Source organism: Ambystoma mexicanum, chromosome 5p (genome assembly GCF_040938575.1).
Source record: "Ambystoma mexicanum isolate Mex_15411 chromosome 5p, UKY_AmexF1_1, whole genome shotgun sequence".
Classification (NCBI taxonomy): Eukaryota; Metazoa; Chordata; class Amphibia; order Caudata; family Ambystomatidae; genus Ambystoma; species Ambystoma mexicanum.
In genome coordinates this window covers 1,061,838,516-1,061,854,646 of record NC_090930.1, presented here as the reverse complement: position 1 = coordinate 1,061,854,646, position 16,131 = coordinate 1,061,838,516, and the positions used below count along the sequence as shown (strand labels likewise).

Genomic DNA, 16,131 nt, shown 5'->3' with positions numbered 1-16,131 from the left:
AAACCCAAGCAGGGTCCGACCTTCCTGGCTATCTGGTTCACTGTAGCTCTGTACAGCAAATTCGACCAGAGGAGGAGTCCTGGCTTGCAGTTTGGGAAAACTGGTTGGCCCCACAGTTCAAATGAAGAGGATTCCTGGTGGATCTCCTCTGTCGTTTGAGTCTGAAGATTCAGACCTGCAGCAGGGTTCAGTCGTTGTGGGGTCCTCTTCCATCAGCTCCTCGTCGGTTCTTTCGTTCCAGTGGCGACTCTGCCTTTCCAATCCCAGAGACCTGCTCTTTATGCAGTTTTCCCCCATTCACACAGCCTGGCTGTCAATGACATATCAGGGTGGCTGTCCTGGCGGGACAGTCACCTAGCCAATCAAACAGGGGTGTGACTTGGGTTACCAAGGGAACCATGGCAGGGGTCCTAAAACCCCTCCCTCCCATCCTGCCTACCCAGACTTTCAGGCGCCTAAGGAGGATTATATTGGTCCTGTGCCAATCAGCAGAGGTTGTCATTATGCATGCACTATTGTAGATACATACTCGGGATATTTGATGGTTTTGCCGTGCAAACGTGCAACCCAATTGAACACCATCAAACTGTTAGACCAGATCATATTACATTATGGAGTGCCTTTACAGATTCAAAGTGACAATGGGTCACATTTCAAAGGCAAATTAGTCCAGGAATTTTGTCAGGAAAACAGCATTGAGTGGGTATACCATATACCCTACCACTCAGCTGCAGCAGGGCTAATTGAACGAATGAATGGGTTACTGAAAGAACAGTTGCGCAAATCTGGAGACGGTAGTCTAGCAGGCTGGCGTGATCGTGTGTTTGATGCGGTGCAAGTGTTGAACAATAGACCTGTGTATGAACATGAAACTCCGTTGATGCGATTAACGACTCCTACTTTGCAGGTTCAACCCAATTCAGTCAGAGAAACACTATTGTACTGGGAAATTACACCAGGTTCTTTAGCTCCCTATGCAGCAACCCCAGAGTCAGCAGGAGTAGACTTACATTCTAATGAAGAAATCAGATTAGACCCAAGAGGAATAGTTGTAATTGAAATAGGGATTGAAGTACAGATTCCCCCAGAGCATATGGGATGGATTGCCCCTAGATCTGGCCTAGCATTGAAGGGAGTTCAAGAGTTGGGAGGGGTAATTGATGCTGATTACCGAGGCGCCTAAGGAGGGCTTCTGTTTAGAAGCCAGAGAAAAGACGGTGAACAAAGGAACCAAGCCTGGTTTGGCGCGCGGAGTAAAACACGAGAAAGACATTTTCAAAAAGAAATGGCGAATAAACCCAGCCGGAACTGTATAAAAACATATATGGTCTAGCGGGTTTAAGTTTGAGGCTACCAAGATAGCCTAAATCAATACGAGGGTTATTTATGATAACCACGGAAGGAAAAATAGGGTAGTTACCACTGCCACCAGCCAAGTCTTGATGAAAAGGGAGTGAAACAATGCTCCAAGAGAAACAGACAAAAAGGGATGCGTATTAACCCTTTCGAGTACTATTAACCCTAGTTTGTGCTGGGTCTGTGGATGTAAAAGACTAATAAAGTTCATGGCAACTTTACATGTTCTGGGAAACAGTAGTCAGTCCCAGAAAATGGAGTCTGAGTTGGGAAGTCTAAAAGACAACGCTGTGTCACTGCACTGAAGGTGCTGTGTAACACACAATAAAAAGATGATGCCTAGAGTAGGTGAGGCTCCACAGTCTATGAACACAAGAAAATGTTAAACACACACAGCAAAACACATGTAAGAGTGGGAAAAAAGGCTCACACTCTTACCAGGTGAAAAAAATCCCAGAAATGTAGCAAAGCTGCGGAGGGAATCAGTAGGTAAGGGAAATTAGCAATTCTGGAGAATTCTCCCTAACACTATACATTATAAGACTATTATAAGGCCTTTTGTGGCTTCAGGTATAATACAGATGCAGAACTTTAAGGCATCTTATAAAATAATTAGAATGCCAACTGGTAATTTGCCTCTGGAGTAATTGCTATGTGCTTTTAAGTTGCCATAATGTTTAAGGGTTTATAGAAATGTATCTTTTGAAGTGTTTGGAAGTCCAGCTGTCTGCGAGCCACCTTCTCTGCATCCATCTCCCAAACGCTTTGCTTTCTTGTCAGTATGCATTCACTGACCTTACAATAAGAGAATTAAGATAATAATATAGTGGTGATGTCATAACCTGCCCATAATACATATCCTCAGACAGTTGTGAGGTCACATCTACAAGATTATATGATATGAAGTGTAAGGAACTCATGGTGGCAACATGATTAAGTCTCTTTTAACAAAAGTCTCTTGCCTTCGAGGGCCTGGGCCTGAGGTTTTCCACAAACAAACACAAAGTTTCTTTCCCACGTATACTTTGGCTGAAGGCTTCACCTCTGGGTCCACCTCTTCCTGGAATAGACCCCTCACAAGTCGTATTCAATAAAATTAACTCAACAGTTCCTTTCTCAATGAACTTTGGGTAATGATGTTCCACCCCTGGATCTCCCTCTCTCGGGCTCGGACCCCTAGGCGTCTTGCATTCACAAATCTTAATGTTTAAACAGTTCAGGCTTTGTCCCTTTTTGTTGGCCTCCCTCTCTCGGGTTCACTCTTGCCGACTTTTCCCCAAACAGTTCACTGTGGACATCTGTTAGTCAGGTTAACTTATGTTATCACACTGGTCATCATCATTTTGTTAGCATCCCTCCATCGGGTTCACTTCTGCCAACCTTTGCTAAACTGTTCACTGTATTTCAGGACTTTAGACTTCACCCCTTTTTGTTAACATCCCTCTGCCAGGTTCACTCCTACCAACCTTTACGACACACAGTTCATACGCTAGTTTCACCAAGTGGGCCGCATCTCCCTTTCCTTCACAATCTTCTGCAGTCAAAGTGCAGTGGAGGGTCTTGTTTACCGTTGACATCTGCTGCAATACACGCGGGCTATTGTTCTCAGTCTTATGTTTCCATCTGTACAGGTTTCACAGGCCTTGGTCGGAAAGGGCAAGGTTGCTTCTCTCCTTGTCACCCTCTTGGTATGCGCCGTCTTTCGCCTCCTCTTGAACTGCCGTACTGAGTTAGCTCTCACATTGTGCGGTCTGCCTTGCTCGTCCTGTGTTCTCGTGCTCCACCTTTTATCCCTGTGGGGAAGGAAAAGGGCCGTCAAGTGTGTGTGATAAGTAACCATGAAGAGGCCCGTGCCCGCGTTCAATGGTCATGAAACTCTGACATGACTCCTAATATTTGTTTTAAGCACAGAGTATATCATTCTATATCGTACCTGAGTGTTAAATTTCAATCCCAAATATCTGACATAATTTTTTTCCATCCTAATTAATTGTCTGCCTTTTTTCATCACCTTTTTTATCTCCTTTTCTAAAACCAGGTTTTTGGTCTCAATTCATTTTTGCTCAGGTGCTCTAACCTTTCTTTATCTCTTCCTGATTTAATTTTCTTCTCGCTAAGTCTATTCTTTTCTGCTTCTATTCTCTCTTTTCATCTCCTGTTCCCCTCCACTTTTGTTCTTTCTGCCAGTACTTATCTTAAGTCCCTCATTTACCCTTCTTGCCCTTTCTGTCTCTTTTTTGCACATTATGATTTTCTTCCATCTATCGCCTTCATGTTTCTTTTATGCCCTTTCATTTTTTAATGAAACTCTTTACCCCTTTAATTTTTACATTTATAGCCTTCATGTTTCATTTACGCCCTTTCATTTTTTAATCCAACTCCTTACACCTTTAATTCCCCAGACAGAAGAGTCTCATATTGTGGAAAATAACAACTGCTCTCAAGAAGCATCTCTGACAGTCAATTACTGAGAGGTTACAGGTGATAGTTTTGTGCTTCTGTGACACTGTGATGTCACTAGTCGGCTGTGACACTGTGATATCACTAATTGGCCTCATTAGTCAAGGTATGTTCTTATTACAAGAGATGTGATATTACAATTCGCCTGGATCAAGAATATACATTTTATGAGTTAATAGAGACATTACAGCTCCACGCATATAAGAAAGCGAATGATGCACCACCACATGTATAACCAGAATAATAAGCCCAGTTGTGTGCTGGTGGTGTGCTTTATACAGGCGCAGAACAGTGATGTGACTTACATACAGAATAATGTCTCCCAACTGTAAATTTCCAGGATATTAAATCAGCAAGTTCTTTGCCGAATAAAGCATGAGTCCATAGTCCCTGCTCTGTGACTTGTTATGTAGAGTTTGAGGTACTGTATCCCATAGTCTACAGCATTCTTCGTGTTGATGGCAAAGAGCAGAACACTGAGTTGTGATTGAGCGCATACCTGATTCTGCATTTGTGGGACTGACTAACATCACTGAGTACTGATTCTGAGTGCACACATAACAGCATCTTTTAGCACTTGGTTATGTCAGTGCGCAGGCAAATGATAGAAAACAACAGGTGTTGATGGTAAGGAGGACTAGCCAAAGAAAATCTGCCTGCACAAGGCCCTTTGCAGAGGCAGATACCTTACACTCATTTAATTTGTGGCATAAGACATGTCTATGGACTTGCTGTCCCGCCACTGACAGCTTTCCTAATTCATAAAGACCAGGAGCAGGAGAAAGCACAATTCAGATTGGGGATCAGAGACCAGGATCAGGGGAAAGCACAATTCAGATCAGGGTTCAGAGACCAGGAGCAGGGGAAAGCACAATTCAGATCAGGGTTCAGAGACCAGGAGCAGGGGAAAGCACAATTCATATCAGGATTCGGAGACAAAGAGCAGGGGGAAGCACAATTCAGATCAGGGTTCGGAGACCAGGAGCAGGGGAAAGCACAATTCAGATCAGGGTTCGTAGAACAGGTGCAGGGGAAAGCACAATTCAGATTAGGGTTCAGAGACCAGGATCAGGGGAAGCACAATTCAGATCAGGGTTCGGAGACCAGGAGCAGGGGAAAGCACAATTCAGATCGGGGTTCACAAGACCAGGATCAGGGGAAAGCACAATTCAGATCAGGGTTCGCATTAGCATTTCCATTATGTATCTATATCCACTCAGAAGCAGCGGTGGGTATGCAAAACATTGATTCTCAAGGGCCTTTTTAGGTCCCTAACTGCAAATGTGCAACCAGCACATGTGGGGAAGGTCTGTCTCCAACTCTCCACCCAGGTGGGTGCTAGGACAGTGAGTGTTGGGCGAGGCCAAGCACAAGTAAATTCATGAAGGGACTGGCTGCAGATTCGGCAAGTCCCCTTTGTGAATCAGGAGTCTTGCAGAGGGGAAAACTACTTGCATTGAATGTGGCTCTAAATGTCCATACACAATGGGAAATGGCCTGTACAATACCTGTGTTGCCTGCTTTTCTCTTTTAACTTCTTCATCCTGACTTCCAAATGATGATTTCTTTTCTCTAACCTGCGTAAAGAAAAATGTGATGGTGTTCAGTTTTAAAATCTCACAAGACGTAGGTTTTGATATCTTTTATTGGACTAACTGAATACTATTCAGAGATGGAACAAAGCCTTAGCTTTCTAAGCCCCACCGACTTCTTCATCAGTAGCCGAAGAGTGAAATGATCAGTAAGGGAAAGCCACAGTACAGATCCCTCTATGCCTTAAGGCAACAGTCAAAACATTCACAACAGAGCTAATATTTCTTCAGATGTTCATGCATGTATAGAAACTACAGTTTTGCAAAGAGAAATGCAGTATCTGATACATTGATTTCTCTACTTGGCATATCTACAAACCCGCAGGTTTTTTCCATTATTATTATTTTTTTAGACTGATTTTTTCATTATATTTTTACTTTTTCTAGACAGTGTTTACAATTCTAAAGTATTAAAACATACAATAATTCTCATCTGCAACAGTTAACAATTCTTTTACAAACAACAAACATTATTCAAGATAACTGTATGCATAAAAAACCTTTCTACATGAAAAAAGCTTTATTACCTTTGTGCAAAAGGTTATACAAAGATAGGAAAAGAAAGAAATCAAACCAAAATGGGAAAGTATAGAAAGGAAAAGTGCAAAAAGCCAAAAATCTGGCATGGTCTTATGCACAGTTCCAAAATGAAATGTATCATCTCATGCATATGATCCTGAGTAACAAGATCACATTTCATCACCTTTCTAAAGATTATTTTCTATTCGGAACTATGCTTTCTCAAAGCTTCCTGGCAGGCAAATTTCCTCCAAACAGATAGACCTCCTTACCTATATCCAAGGTCTTAACCTTTCTTTTTTAGGCCAATTCACACCCTTCACCACCCATGGTCGTTGCCATCTTACAGACCTATAAAAGGTCCTGGAACCAGCAGTTACTGTAACAAAAACATACGTCTTGACTTCAATCTCTAAAGCTATCAGCAAATGATCGAGCAATTCACTTGAGTACCGCGTACCTTACATATGTGCCAAAATGTGTAAAGACCCGACACTCTGGTCACAATTCCAACAAAATGTGGCCAGGCACAACTGCTGCTTCTGCATTATCTGTGGAGTTCAACAGAATCTAAACAATGATGTTTGTTTCATTGATCTCTGAAATGTCATTAATGTAAACACTTTCACTTGGATTCCTGCATTAAAATATCACACAATTAAATTAAACATATATTACAACTAAGCAACTATTAATACATTTAGTTTGCCTATAGAGAAAAAGCCATTGTGTTCTATAGAGGACCTGAAAGAACCTTCTAATCTAACTAAACATGCAGCGTCAAAGTTTCACCCCTCGATTTTACTCAGGTGTAATTTATTCATTCTGGGTTCATACCCACTTCTTTTGGGGGAACTAATCCTACACTAATAAACCTTCTGACAGAATAAATCACTCCATGGTATGTGGAAGAGGGATATACATAGCTTTGCTCCTAGTGCAGATCATACTGGCCACCAAGATCTGTTTGATAAATTTCTTTCTGAAAGACTCAGAATAAGAGCATTGCAGGAGGACATTTGCCACATACTTCATCCCTTGTAGTCTGCAGCCAAGGTTTGGTGAAACATGAGCTGAAAAATACAAATGTTTCCATTAGTCCTTAAGAGGGAGCACGTTTAGTCAGGTACAAACCATAGTGGGTCTGTACTAAAACTGAGCTCACAGATTGAACACCACATTCTAATCAGAACGCACCAGTAGGGTAAAATGAGGCCGAGTTTATGGCAAAACTGAGAAATAATTTCTGATATCGACATCCGATATCTGAAATGAGAACGAGTCACTTCCTATGATTACCTAGTAATAAAATTAACTCGGAAATGCTTCCCAGATTTTAAAATCCAATATTATGCTAGGGAGAACGAGCAATTCAATGTACAGATTCTCACAGACACATGGTAGTGAAGCCTTGACCCAGATGCTTTTAAAATAAAGAAGTCATCTCCCTAAGATTACACCAGATGCACTTTTAAATATGGAGACCACCTTAAAAAGCATTGATGATGAGATAGCTAATAAATCAGTCTTATACAGGATTCGATTTTGGGCTTCACCAGATTTACTCAAGTATAAAGAAGCGCTTCTTGACATCCGGGTGCAATATGGTAGCTCATCTCTTCCCTGGTTCAAGCATATAAAATCAACAATAGCTTTGCTTGGTCTGACACACTTATGGTACAATCCACATGATATGAATTCTAGGATAACGTTGGTTGTAAAGAAATCCTATGATTCTCTGATAGAAAATCGATTCAGGGCTAAGTATGATCAACTGACTGTAGGGCAGACCTACTGGTCCTGCAAATTAGGGTTTGGCTTTGAAGAATATTTAGATTATATTACTCCCCCTTCAGCCCGCCCCTTATACTTGAGACTTCAGCTGGGATCTTTAGCATTGGGCTACTATACGAATACATGGAACACGTCGCAACACAAGGTTTGCCCGAGCTGCAATGGCGCTGAGGAGACATTAGAAATGTAGTTATTCTTATGTATACACAAAACTTAGATCAATATATTTAAAACCACTGTTAAGACTAAATAACGTCTGCAATAGACAGGATGCACTGAGCATGTGCAAGTCAACAAGAGACAAAAACACAGTCTAGACTGTGGTGACATTTACACTAAGGGCATGGCTGAGAAGGAACACTTTGATGAAAATGTGTGATCCCCACAGCACAAGAGCTGGGAACTATATAATCCCCTAGTTAAACTAATACAATAAGATCGATATAGGAAATGTTGAGCCTAAAAGGAAATCGGTGTCCCATATGCATATTTAATTCGCTGAATGACAAATATTGATACAATGCTGTCTTTCTTTGTGCACGTTTTCACTGTACATTTGCTTCTGTAACTTTTATTAAAAGCATTTTAGGAATAGACTATATTTTAGGATGGCATCGTTTTTATAAGGCTATTTTTATTAATACCATTTTGTGAATTTCATGTATATTAAGATGTCTCAAGAAGTACCAGGTTTTCTAGATTAGTATTACTGGTCAAATACAGTTCCCATGATACAATTAATTGTTAGACATTTTTATGGGGTGTTTTTATGATCTTCAATATCAAATCATTTTATGTTGTTTTGTAAACCTAATGACACACTGTTGAACAAGGGTTTTGATGACGATTTCTGATAGATCTGTATCCTACCATATATCGCATAGTCCATAACTCCCCATGACATACAGCAGCCAAAAGGTGGCCATTAAAGGCCGAATAAGACTCCATAGGCATTCAGGCCATAGATATAAAGCATCAAGCCTGTTATGGCTTGGTTACCTTGTGTGGAGACTCTAATGGAATTTTGCAACTCTTATATCATTCCCGGGCTTAAATATCTGGCAACTCTAGCAAAGAGATGCACCCCACCCAAATGTCACCTAGCGTTATTACCCCCCCCCAGACCAAAATAAACTATATTCGATTTCTTAGGATTAGTAAATAGCTGGTTAGTATTCAGAGAGACATTGGTTGTTTTTTTTCTGTTACCTTCTACAGTGGAAGACAAAAAGTGATATAGGATCAGTATAAAAACAGCAAGATAGTCCTGGTTATATGGCAAAGTATGAAATGATAAAGGAATGTAAGGTTAACAGGCACCGGTGCCTAAAGCCCCTGCACCCCGGGGTTACTGATGGTGTTGCATTTTGTTCTTCACGCATAAGCTGGGGAGTTGCTAGGTCTGGAAAAGACCCGGGGCTAAGCTGATGTCGGAACTGTTGGGACTGGGGGCTAGCTAGTCTTCTGGCTGTATCTCCTGAGATTCTATCCGGGGCTACAACCAAAAGATCAGGGGTTATAGCCCCCTTAGCCCCCCCTAGCAACACCCCTGCGCATAAGAATCCTCATGAATCAATTTAAGATTGAGGAGAGCTCTGCAAAAGCCAAGGTAGTTTTGTTCAGCCCCGAGTTTACATCTGGAGACACAATGAGAGGCCTATGAGCGAGCACAAAAGGCTAGCTATAAAGTGCCACCCGCCCACCAAATATGTCTGCACTTCTACCTCATAGTCTTTAAAGCAGAAAATGATCAGTCGGTGCGTAAACAGAGGCGATGCCAGTCTGCAATTTAGGTATGACAATTAGTGAGTGCACCCAGAACGTGGGCTGAGCCAAATCTGTGGTGTCATGTGTGTCGATATGAGCAGGGCATGGTGGTTGCCTAACTTACCATAACTGGCAACTTTCTTTGGTTTTTAGGTTTTGCGCCCCACTCATAGCGGCCCTTTAACAACGTTTTTTCACTGAATTTCAACAGCCTTTCCAATAAATAATAATAATGATAACTTGTCATTTATATAGTATTTTATATCGAACAGGTTATATACAATTATTATTACCCAATCAAATGTGGTTCTCATTTTATCGACCTCAGAAGGAGGAAAGCCTGAGTAAACCTTGACAGGATTCAAACCTGCGATCTACAGAAAACACACAGATCACAACAGTGAGTGGTTAATCTGCTTAGCTATTTTACCAGTTTTTGTAGCTGAAGATCGTCTATGATGTTACAGCACTGTATGCAAGTTATTAAAACATCCTCTTTTAACATATTGGAAAGAATGATAATGTTCCTTTAACAAAAACATTTTTTGCAGTGCATATTGATGCTTGTAACTTTGTCAGCACATGCTGGCGATGCAAGTTATTTCTGAATTGCCTGAGGCACGAGGTTTGGCCATGTCTCATGCCCCACCAAGCCCCGGCCTGCCAGGTTCTAATATACCCCCATAATTGGACTGTGGGACATTGTCCATGGCCACAATCCATTGGAAATGGACTTTAGCCATGTTGTAAGCCTCACCAAGTAACCCAGATTAGATTTTGGGCCTTCCTTGCAGACAGGCTCAGTGGGGACTTTAATCCCAAGGCCGAGTCTCTAGCAGCCATAGACAGTGGCCAGTATGTCGGGACAGGAACTTCGGCCATGCCATAGACAGTCTGGTCACCAGATATTGCCAAAGGCAATGCGTCAGCCCTAAAGATTAGATCACATTTTTTTAATACCTACCTTTTAGCAATTTTGAAAAGAAAGTACTCTGGGTAAGATAGCTCAGCGGGTTGAGCACTCACTGCTGCGATCTAAGCGTGATCTGCAGCTTGCAGGTTTGAATCCCGGCAAGGCCAACTCAGCTTTTCATCCTTCCGAGGTCGATAAATGAGTACCAACTGCGGTTGGGTGATATTGTATGTAAATATGTGCTCTGTAAAGCACTTTGGATTAGGCGCTATATAAATAACACATTATCATTATCATGCACACCAAATTTGAGAAAGGACACTTTTGGCTTCAGGCCGCCACGCCTCACGCATATTTAGTGAACATTAGTCCCACAAAGAAATGCACACTAGCCTCGTGTCATAGAAGATGAAAAACAGGCTTGGAGAACAACATACATCTACTGTACCAAGTTTCCTACTTTATTAGATTGTTAAAAGTTGTTATTCATTGTGTCTGTAAGTACATTGAGAAGTATAGGCATGTATTATGCCATTTTTCCGTCCTTTTCCCTGCCCCTATTCAACAAACATAAAAAGCTCAGGGCACAGCACATTGTCTCTAACCTTTTTTTTTAGAAATGCGATGTGTATTTTTCATGTGTGAAGTGCGTCTCTGATGTATGTATATGCTATGGGTAATGTTATATGAGCCGAAAGAGACCACTTTTTTTGTTAGGGGCTTGTGGGATGTGGTCTATAATACACAAACACAAAGAAACAAACAACCTATTGATGTCACAGGTCTGGGCTGGAGATTTAAACTGACATGGGGCAACTGTAAGTAAACATCTTGTGTGAAAAACATATGTCACAAGATATATGCGGAAGCTGGTATTACAAAAATATGTATTCAATTTTAATATTTCTAATACATGCTAAAAAACAAGGACAACAAGAGGTCCTATTATTAAAAGGACAATATTAAAAGGACAATATTTAACAACAATGAACAGCAAAGAATTAAACACTGTATTCAAAGGCATTCATATGTATCTGTTAGCAGAATGTCAAAATTCAATCAGGCCCATTACTAGTTTCAAGTGGTGTTAGTAGAACAAGGTGACTTCCAAAAATAAGCATTTATCTGTTATTTTGCAGAGAAGCCCCTATGGGGAATGTGTCGACAGAGATGACTCTTTTTCCAGCCTTAGATGTGTAAACCCGCAAGGTGATACATGTCGGCTGCTGTAACCTGGACACCTGGTAGTCCGACTAAGGCTTTCGTCAGGACACACATGAGACAACTGATGTTTGATGTCGTATTTTTCACAGGGAATGCTTTGTATTAGCCAGTGTGTCTAAACAAAACATACACGAACAACTATTAAGAACCAGCTGCAACACAGATAATAATTTATGATGTTGCCACATACTTCTTAATATTTCCAGACCTATAACACATTATTTGATGTGCATCATAGATATTTCAATATCCAATAATTTATATATCACTTATTGCTGTTTGGATCCAACTTATTTGTCCTTTTATATTTATCTTCTTTAGCTAGACTAATAGTCCTTCAATTATAATCAAGAACACTGTTGTGTGCTCCAAGATGCAAAACATTGCGAAATCGATGGAATCAATGAGAGAACAAAAAACAATAGGTTCTCAATGTGCCTAATTATTAGTGGCCTCTATCCAACGTGGTACCTTAATGCTTTCTTTAGACAGACGTTCCAAAAAAATTAGGCGATGTCTATTTTATATGCATCGGATGTACCCGTTTTGGCAAGTCAGTGCATCATAGTCCGGCTGGAATATATGGGACCATGTCAAGCTGTATTGGGGACAAACATATATAGGGGCTTAATGAGCATTTATATATGCCTTAACAAATGTTTGTGGACATTCGAGATGAGTGCAATTATTCATACCTTCAAATTTAATTATGAGCCTGTGTAATTATGTTTCCCGTATCTCTGTTCAAGGTGCCATCCAAAAGATGCTTACTATTGCAAGACAAGCTTCGAAAACTCCCTTGCTGGGAACTCTTCTTATTCGAGCGTTCTGTGAAAATTAAGAAAAACGCTGAATATTGGAATAGTGCATTACACATATCTAGGTATAACTATATGGATTGGTAACTGGCTAGGGCGTACACACTTACTTGTAGACCAGTGCGGCTACGGCGTTCTTCGAAAAACATACGCGAGTGCAGATCGTCCACCTAGTCACATGATCTGCCTCAAGAAAACAACATTGATTTGACGTATTGACATCATCGTGGAAATGCGATATCGGCGTCCGCTCTGTACAAACGTGGCAGCCATTTTAAGATGTCTAAAGGACTTGTCTCCATATATAGATATTTGAATGTGTTCATCCGTAAATGTCAGATAGCGACAGCAGATTGAGATGTTGTACTGCTGTTATAAAAGTTTTATATGCCACTGTGGCCTAATTAATATCAATAGCCAATCGCAACTGTTACTTGATACCACTTAATGTGGTGGGGAAAATTGTGCATGTGCACATAAATGTCAGATACCGAGGGCAGGTCAAAATATTAAACCACTATGGCAAGGGTTTACCATGTCACTGTGGCCTACTTAATATGAGTAGCCATACGGAAGTGTTACTATGCACAACTAAATGTAGTAGTAAGCAAGTCTGTGTGTATGATCAAAAGTAATGATCCAGATATCTTATATTACTATCTCCTGATACATACAGAACAATGGATTTACATCTATGTTTTACAAAACCACAATATACAACAAAACAGGGTGCCAGCACCATTCATTTATGACCGTGTAGGCCATATATCTGTTATAGATGGTTTGCTGACACAGATGTGGTATGGCTGTCAGAATAGATAGTAGTGGATATTATGCCTCACTAGACTGACTGGTGCCCTAAGTGTATAGTACATAAAACTTATTTATGGACAAAGAGATTCCACTCAATATATAAATTTAGTCCGCACTTAACAGAGCCTAGTTTATAAATCCATTTTTGTTCAAGTTTTCGCAATTTTAGATCCCTGTCCCCCCCACGGGGGTGTGCGTCCAAAGTTTGTAACACATACCATAGTATATCGTTATGGGAATGTTCCATTTTTTGATAGTGTTCAACTAGTGGTTTGTCTTTGATGCCATTTTTTATACAGGACCGATGTTCACCTATTCTGGTCCGGAATGTTCTTTTGGTTTTGCCAATATACATGAGCCCACATGGGCAGATTATACAATAAATGGCCCATTTTGTTGCACAGTTGGTATAGGATTTTAATTTCCAAACACCAGTTTTTAGGTCAATGGTTTTGACATTTTTGGTGAAATTGCACATCAGACTTTTTCCGCATTTAAAATGGCCTACAACTGGAGGAAGACTCCAAAGTGTCGATTGTGTAGGTACATTTGTAGGCTGTCTCGGGTATGTGTGGACCAGTTTATCCCCAAGGTTTTGAAGCCGTTTGAAAGCAAAACGGGGGGAGGAAGGACTCAGTGTTAATCATCTTCCAGTTTTTGAGAATTGTCTTTCTCAAATCATTGCTTACAGGAGTGAACGATGTCACACAAGTTATTTTATCCAGTTTGGTGCTCTATAAAATAGACATCGCCTAATCCTTTTGGAACGTCTGTCTAAAGAAAGCATTAAGGTACCACGTTGGATAGAGGCCACTAATAATTAGGCACATTGAGAACCTATTGTTTTTTTGTTCTCTCATTGATTCCATCGATTTCGCAATGTTTTGCATCTTGGAGCACACAATAGTGTTCTTGATTATAATTGAAGGACTATTAGTCTAGCTAAAGAAGATAAATATAAAAGGACAAATAAGTTGGATCCAAACAGCAATAAGTGATATACAAATGATTGAATATTGATATATCTATGGTGCACATCAAATAATGTGTTATAGGTCTGGAAATATTAAGAAGTACGTGGCAACATCATAAATTACTATCTGTGTTGCAGCTGGTTTTTAATAGTTGTTTGTGTATGTTTTGTTTAGATACCCTGGCTAATACAAAGCATTCCCTGTGAAAAATACGACATCAAACATCAGTTGTCTCATGTGTGTCCTGACGAAAGCCTTAGTCGGACTACCAGGTGTCCAGGTTACAGCAGCCGACATGTATCACCTTGCGGGTTTACACATCTAAGGCTGGAAACAGAGTCATCTCTGTCGACACATTCCCCATAGGGGCTTCTCTGCAAAATAACAGATAAATGCTTATTTTTGGAAGTCACCTTGTTCTACTAACACCACTTGAAACTAGTAATGGGCCTGATTGAATTTTGACATTCTGCTAACAGATACATATGAATGCCTTTGAATACAGTGTTTAATTCTTTGCTGTTAATTGTTGTTTAATATTGTCCTTTTAATAATAGGACCTCTTGTTGTCCTTGTTTTTTAGCATGTATTAGAAATATTAAAATTGAATACATATTTTTGTAATACCAGCTTCCGCATATATCTTGTGACATATGTTTTTCACACAAGATGTTTACTTACACTTGCCTCATGTCAGTTTAAATCTCCAGCCCAGACGTGTGACATCAATAGGTAGCTTGTTTCTGGGACACCCCTCTTTGTATTTGTGTATATGCTATGGGTCAGTGAGTGGTGGGTGAATAAGATGATTTGTGATAGTATGTGTGTTTGAATATTCTGGGTGTGTGGGTGTTTGCCTGTGTAGCTAATGTAGTGAGAGCGGATGTAAGAGAAGGTGTATGAGTGAGGGACTGATGGGTGAATGAGTATACATGTGGTAGTGTGTGTTTGAAGGTTCTGGGTGGGTGGGTGGTTGTGTGCCTGTGTAGAGAATGCAGTAAGAGTGCATGTAAGAGAAGGTGTATGAGTGAATGACTGATGGGTGAATGAGTATGAATGTGATAGTGTGTTTCAATGTTATGGATAGGTACCTGTTTGTGTGGAGAATGCAGGGTGGGTGGGTGAATGAGTATAAATGTGGTAGTGTGTGTCTGAATGTTCTGGGTGGGTGGGTGGGGTGGATGGTTGTGTGCCTGTGTAGAGAATACAGTGAGAGTGGATGTAATAGAAGGTGTATGAGTGAGTGGCTGATGGGTGAATGAGTATGAATGTGATAGTGTGTTTCAATGTTCTGGGTAGGTACCTGTCCGTGTGGAGAATACAGGGTGGGTGGACGCGAGAGAAGGTGTATGGGTCAGTGAGTGGTGGGTGAATGAGTAGGAAAGTGAAAGTGTGTGTTTGACTGTTCTGGGTGGGTGGGTGCACTCCTGTGTGGAGAATGCAGTACAAGGGGTGAGTGATTAGGAATGTGAGTGTGTGTGTGTGCGTGTGTGTGTGTGTAAATGTTCTGGGTGGATGGGTGCCAGTGTAAGTGTATCTGAAAGAACGTATATGGGTGAGTGACTGGTAGGTGAATGGGTATTAATGTGATTGTGTGTGTGAATGCTCTGGGAGACTGTCATTACATGGCTACACTGGCATTTTGGTACAGCCAGTCTAGCCACTGCTTACTGTGGCATGACTTTTATTACTTGTCATCTTTGATAAAGCAAGCATGATAAGTAGTACTACCTCGCTAGACTGATGTTTTGGTGTAGCGGCCTGTATATTTCTTACTGTATCATAACTTTTTATTAACCGAGCATCTATGATGAAACAAGGATGATAAATGTTCTTATGGGTCTAGCCTGGCTTACACTGGAACCAGTTTGGACATGTTTTCTTATTGTGACATGTCACGT

At 40.7% G+C, this 16,131-nt stretch overlaps 1 protein-coding gene across 1 annotated transcript in view; it reads right to left on the bottom strand.

Annotated features, from left to right (window-relative positions):
• LOC138481743 (cancer-associated gene 1 protein homolog) overlaps positions 1–16,131 on the bottom strand; it is a 947,940-nt gene that overhangs the window by 108,174 nt on the left and 823,635 nt on the right. The window contains exon 13 of the mRNA XM_069613838.1: positions 5,325–5,393. Coding sequence (XP_069469939.1) covers positions 5,325–5,393 — 69 coding nt within the window. The remainder of the gene's footprint in view (positions 1–5,324; positions 5,394–16,131) is intronic.